Source organism: Miscanthus floridulus, chromosome 1 (assembly GCF_019320115.1).
Source record: "Miscanthus floridulus cultivar M001 chromosome 1, ASM1932011v1, whole genome shotgun sequence".
Lineage (NCBI taxonomy): Eukaryota > Viridiplantae > Streptophyta > Magnoliopsida > Poales > Poaceae > Miscanthus > Miscanthus floridulus.
The window spans coordinates 110,218,665-110,225,223 of record NC_089580.1 but is presented as its reverse complement, the minus strand read 5'-3'; the positions used below and the strand labels follow the sequence as shown (position 1 = coordinate 110,225,223).

General features: G+C 42.0%; 1 protein-coding gene across 1 annotated transcript; it reads left to right on the top strand.

Moving 5' to 3' along the window:
* The first annotated feature begins 1,561 nt into the window (after positions 1-1,561).
* LOC136461358 (uncharacterized) lies at positions 1,562-3,406 on the top strand. The gene is made up of 4 exons (XM_066460687.1): positions 1,562-1,615; positions 1,736-2,872; positions 2,991-3,206; positions 3,311-3,406. Exons 1-4 carry the CDS (start codon positions 1,562-1,564, stop codon positions 3,404-3,406), a joined length of 1,503 nt encoding a protein of 500 aa, XP_066316784.1.
* Positions 3,407-6,559: the final 3,153 nt, after the last annotated feature.

The window sequence follows — 6,559 nt, the reverse complement described above, 5'->3', positions numbered from 1 at the left end:
GGTTCAGTACCTATTTTTGGTCTTCTCCAACTACAAGACCCAAAAGAGAACTCTTTCTACAAATAAGTCTCCAAGAGAGAGGACACTCAGATTTGGGTTATAACTCTCAGGATACCTAAAATGGGTCTTTCATATAGATACTCTGTTGGAGGCTACATATATTCTGTTCGAGACCTATTTTAGATTTGGGTCTTTTTATAGGTCTTCTGTTGGAGAGCCCTTGGAAGCCGGTCGTTGGTCCTGAACAAACGCATATTTTAAGGTTGCTGTGGACACCTTTAACAACTACGCATCCACATGCTTCCCACCTCAAAATCGATCAAGGGCAAGCTGATAATGTGGAGCATTACCAAGAATAAATTAAGTATACTTTATTTGTTTATTTTGAATTCCAAAGTGGAGCTTTTATTTAGAGTATTCCTTCCAAACCGGGGGCATCTTTCTATGTTCAAATGCACATGCACGCCATAGGCCAGACGCCACGCCCGCTAAATTTAAAGATCAAACGTTATGATTCATAAATTGCACTTTATCTCAAGCACTAATGATGGTTTCGATCCCAAATCATCAGTATAGTTGATTTATTCTTCATATCGAGAATTTGATTGCAACTTGAAATTATGACTTCATGCCATAAAAAAACCTCTCATTAGGGGTCGTTGCCATTTGTCTCAATTTTTTTGTTCATAAACATATGTTTCTTCCCAGACAAAGTAGACCATGCATGTGACATTCTTCTGGACTGCATATTATTAATTAGTTCACTCACTCGGATGCCAAACCCACTCGTCCTTCAGCCTGTTCGTTTTGGCTGAAACGATCGTGGATTATAAGCCAGAAGTACTGCTGGCTGGTTTGGTGTGAGAGAAAAATACTGTTGCAGCTTATAATCCACGATCGTATACGACCAAGCGAACAGGCCTTGTCCTCAGAAAGCAGAAACATTCTTTAATTAGTTGGGACCGGTTAATTTGTTCTATACGGGTTTGATTTGAGTGATAGGTACCCTTCTATTCTGTCTTTACAGCTACATCTTCCAGACATGCACATGGTGTCATTTCATCGGCGCCAGGGGATTCAACGAGTGCTTGATTGTCCAGGTGCTGACAAGTCAATGCTTACAGCGTACTTCGAGAAGAACAGGACAGATGAAACAGCTCGAGGTATATTGTATCGGAACTTTCCTGAGTTCTATATGTGGCAAGCACAAGGCAAAGTTTGGCAAAATAGGGTATGTCAAGATACATTACGACAGATTAGAAGAATCGTGTCTGCCAATCCAGCCGAGGGGGAGCGTTACTATCTTAGGGTTCTCTTAAACCACATGGCAGGTGCAACCTCCTTTGAGTGTCTAAGGACCATGGATGGCAAAATCCTACCGACCTTTCGTGAAGCTGCAGAAAGAAAGGGCTTAATCGAAGAGGACAACACGCTGAATGAGAGTCTCGCTGAGGCAACCGGGTGGATGATGCCATATGCACTGCGAAGGCTCTTTGCAACAATATTGGTATTTTGAGAGCCCAGTGATGCGTTTGGACCATGGGAGAAACACAAGGATGCAATGTCAGAGGACTACAAGCGCAATAATCAGTCCACCTTCATGGTGGAGCAGATGGTCCTCATGGATATTCGAAAATTGCTATAATCAATGCAGAAGGATATAAAGATGTACCCACTTCCTGATATCGACGACACATATGATGCCTCTCGTGATATTCCTATAGAGATTTTTTAGGAGGCTAGCATTGAGGCTAACGAGGATGATGTGGCTCTGTCAGACACCCTTATCGAGGAGCAACGGGCTACATATGATGAGATCATGTCCTCGGTTGATACCAAGGATGGGGGTCTCTTCTTTGTGGATGGTCCTGGCAGGACCAGAAAGACTTATCTGTATAGAGCACTTCTCGCTACTATACACAGTCAGAAAAAGATAGCTGTGGCAACAGCTACATCTGGTGTGGCAGTCTCAATAATGCGTGGTGGTAGAACCGCCCACTCGCACTTCAAGATTCCCCTCACTATTGATAATGGGGCCTTTTGCACCTTCACGAAACAGAGTGGTACTGCCAAGCTACTTCGAGCATCATCTCTCATTATTTGGGATGAGGCTAGCATGACAAAGAGGCAGTCTATCGAGGCGCTGGGCAACAGTCTCCGTGATATAATGGATCGACTAGAGCTATCGTTCGGTGGGAAGACCGTGGTCTTTGGTGGAGATTTCAGACAGGTTCTTCCCATTGTTTGGAGAGTGTCGAGGGCTCAGGTGGTCGGTGCCTCACTGCGTATGTCGTACCTTTGGGATTCCATGCGACACCTAAAACTGGTGCGCAATATGAGAGCAAAGAGCGACCTATGGTTTGCAGAATACTTGTTGCGCATCAGTGGAGGATCTGAGGAGGCGACTGTTGATGATGAAATCCGTCTTCCTCATGATATATGCGTACCACACACCGGGGAAGATAGTGACCTTGATACTCTAATTGACTGCATATTCCTTAACCTCAATGCGAATATGTCAAGCAAAGATTATATCACCTCTCGAGCGATCTTATCTATGTGGAACGACTGGGTTGATATGAATAATATGAAGATGATAGGTCATTTCCACGAGAAAGAGATGGTGTACCATAGTTTTGACTATGTGGTGGATGATCCGCACAACTACTACCCTGAGGAATTCCATAGCACTTTGACACCCAATGGTCTACCTCCACATGTGTTGAAGCTAAAGATTGGTTGTTCGGTAATATTGCTTAGAAACATTGACCCTGCGAACGGACTTTGTAATGGTACCAGGCTTATCATACTGGGGTTTCAAAAGAATACCATAGATACGGAAATTGTATTGGGACAGCACGCTGGAAAGCAGGTTTTTTCTACCTTGTATACCCTTATGCCCTTCGGACGATGAGATGTTTCCTTTCCAATTTAAGCGAAAGCAGTTCCCTATACGGCTCAGCTTCGCGATGACCGTTAACAAATCGCAGGGGCAGACTATCCCTAACGTCGGGGTATACTTGCCGGAACCAGTGTTCTCGCACGGCCATTTGTATGTGGCGCTATCAAGAGCTACGGCAAGATCGAACATTAGGATCCTAACCGTGCCAGCTGCTAAGAAGGACGTGAACATGGGGAAAGGGAAAGGGAATGGAAAGAAGAAAGCGACAAAGGATATATTCATAAAGAATATCATATATAAAGAGGTTCTAACTCCATAAAAAAGGTAATGCATCACACGGCGATACATATTTTTTCAGGATATCAATGGCACTTTAACTTGAAAAATTAACAAACAACTTATATGCAGGATACTTCTAACTATAGCTTCAGCCATCTGCATGCTTCAGCTACAAGAAGTCAGATGCCGCATCTTGGACTAGAAAATCTTCTGGATCATCATTGATTGGTGACCAACTGCAGCTTGGTATTTGTGCAAAGCACGTTCTCTTAGTCGAACTATTGAGAGATTAGATTCTTAATTATAGAATAGATTCTAAAACATGTATTGTGAAACACAAACTTGTTATGATTATTTTTCCGTAGCACTTGATTCCTAAAGAAGTGCAAGCTTATCTTTCGCATATCGTATGCATAAAGTGATGCGATAATTGATGTTGATGTTTCAATTTTGCATTCAAATTTAGAGTTATATTTTAACAATCTATCTTTTGTGAAGACTTATGTAAAATTGATTGTAACATTATGATTGCGGTATCTATTTTAGATAACAGTATAACACACGCTCATACATATGTTATCATGGTATTATGTGTTCCCGTTGCAACGCACTGGTATTTACTTAGTATAAGAATAACAACTGACTTAAATTCTTGATAGTGCATTTAATATTGTGAGTGTCCTTATATCAGTGATTGCTCACATGGAGATGTCACATCTCTACAACTAAAAAGTAGCGATAGTTTTCATCCACCCGGCTAATCACCGCGTGCCGTGTGATCCTTGACCACCCGGCTTTCACCTCGCCTCCCTTGTGAATGGCGAGCGCCGGCTGCCGGGAAGCTGAGGCGGTGGGGGAGGAAGCGGACGACGTCTAGACAGCCTTGAGCGAGCTCTATTGGACGACTGCACGGGATTTGAAGCGAAGCACGCCATCCAATGCAATATCGAGTCAGTTTCTTTGGTCTCGGGGCTCACGAAAATATAAGACTCATTCCACATCTGGGTAGCGCTACAAGCAAAGGGTTCAGTACATATTTTTGGTCTTCTCCAACAACAAGACCCAAAAGAGAACTCTTTCTACAAATAAGTCTTCAAGAGAGAGGACACTTACATTTGTGTTATAACTCTCAGGACACATAAAATAGGTCTTTCATATAGATACTCTGTTGGAGGCTATATATATTCTGTTGGAGACCCATTTTAGATTTAGGTCTTTTTATGGGTCTTCTATTGGAGACAACCTAAGACCGCCCTTGGAAGCCGGTCGTTGGTCCTGAACAAACGCATATTTGGGTAGCGCTACAAGCAAAGGGTTCAGTACTTATTTCTGGTCTTCACCAACTACAAAACTCAAAAGAGAACTCTTTCTACAAATAAGTCTCCAAGAGAGAGGACACTCAGATTTGGGTTATAACTCTCAGGACACCTAAAATGGGTCTTTCATATAGATACTCTGTTGGAGGCTATATATATTCTGTTGGAGACCCATTTTAGGTTTGGGTCTTTTTATAGGTCTTCTGTTGGAGAGCCCTTGGAAGCCGGTCGTTGGTCCTGAACAAACGCATATTTTAAGGTTGCTGTGGACACCTTTAACAACTACGCATCCACATGCTTCCCACCTCAAAATTGATCAAGGGCAAGCTGATAATGTGGAGCATTACCAAGAATAAATTAAGTATACTTTATTTGTTTATTTTGAATTCCAAAGTGGAGCTTTTATTTAGAGTATTCCTTCCAAACCGGGGGCATCTTTCTATGTTCACATGCACATGCACGCCATAGGCCAGACGCCACGCCCGCTAAATTTAAAGATCAAACGTTATGATTCATAAATTGCACTTTATCTCAAGCACTGATGATGGTTTCGATCCCAAGTCATCAGTATAGTTGATTTATTCTTTGTATCGAGAATTTGATTGCAACTTGAAATTATGACATCTGTAACGCCAAATCAAAAAGTGGCTAAAAGGTTAGGAGCAGGTGAAAATCCTTTTGCATTAAGCGATGACGAGGATACTGATAATGATGGTACCCTTCTCGATCACTTAGTGAAGGAAATAACTGATGTAGGCTTGGATGATCTGAACCTGGACACAAAAATTTGTGACCTTATGGTTACTGGTCGAAAATCTAAGGCATCATCAAAAAAGCGTAAAAACCACCAGAAAGTTTCTCATCAAAAAGTTTCCTCATGAAAGGCTGCTATTGGAATAGCAGAGGTCTATCGGACTTGGCTAAATACCGCTACATAGCTGAAGCAATCCGAGATCATAACCTTGATTTCGTGGCAGTCATGGAAACTGGGAAGCAGGACATGTCAAAATCAAATCTCTCCCGACTATCTGGAGGGGCATATTTCATTTGGCACTGTCTACCACCTCGGGGGAGGTCTGGGGGAATCCTCCTTGGCATTAATGCTTCATTTCTTGATCTATCATTAATTGTAGAAGGGGAATTTTACATCAAATTTCATCTCTACAATAAATCAGATAATTTTAAGTGGATACTCATGGCGGTCTATGGTCCAGCTCAAGAGGAGTTTAAAACGCCTTTCTTGACTGAACTCGTATGCGCTTGCCAACAAAACCCGCTTCCTACTCTAATCGGTGGGGATTTTAATATTATGAGAAATAGCAGTGAGAAGAATAACGATAGATTTAGTGGCCGCTGGCCTTTCCTGTTCAATGCTGTCATTGACAGCTTTGATGTTAGGGAAATTGATTTGACAGGTAGACAATTTACTTGGGCTAATTCTCTACCTCACCCCACTTATGAAAAGCTTGATAAGGTCTTAATGACGACTGAATGGGAGTTTAAATATCCTATGGTGACTGTACATGCTCTTGATAGAGGTGTTTCAGACCATACACCTTTACTACTTGACACCGGCACACCAGCCTTCATGGGAATAGCAAAACCATTTAAAATAGAACTCAGTTGATTCTATCGTGAGGATTTCTATGATCGAGTTATAGAAATATGGAATAAGCCGGTGAGGGGCCAAAATTCTGTCCAGAGATGGATTAAAAAAATAGGAGCGCTACGCAAATATCTCCGAGGTTGGGCCTCACATACAAATGGTGTATATAAACAACAGAAAACAACCCTTCAGTCTACCATCCATAACCTTGATATTGACGCTGAAAATCGGGACTTAACTGAGGATGAGAGAAGCCAGCTTGATCAAGCTAGAAGCGATCTGGCCAAACTCTTGAGAGAGGAAGAATTAAAATTCTATCAGCGAGCAAAGGCCGCTGATGTTCTACTTGGGGATAATAACACCCGTTACTTCCAAATGGTTGCCAATGGTAAACATAGGAAGAAAAGAATTTTCTCTCTGGACCATGAAGATGGAAAAATAGAAGGCTAGACTAAC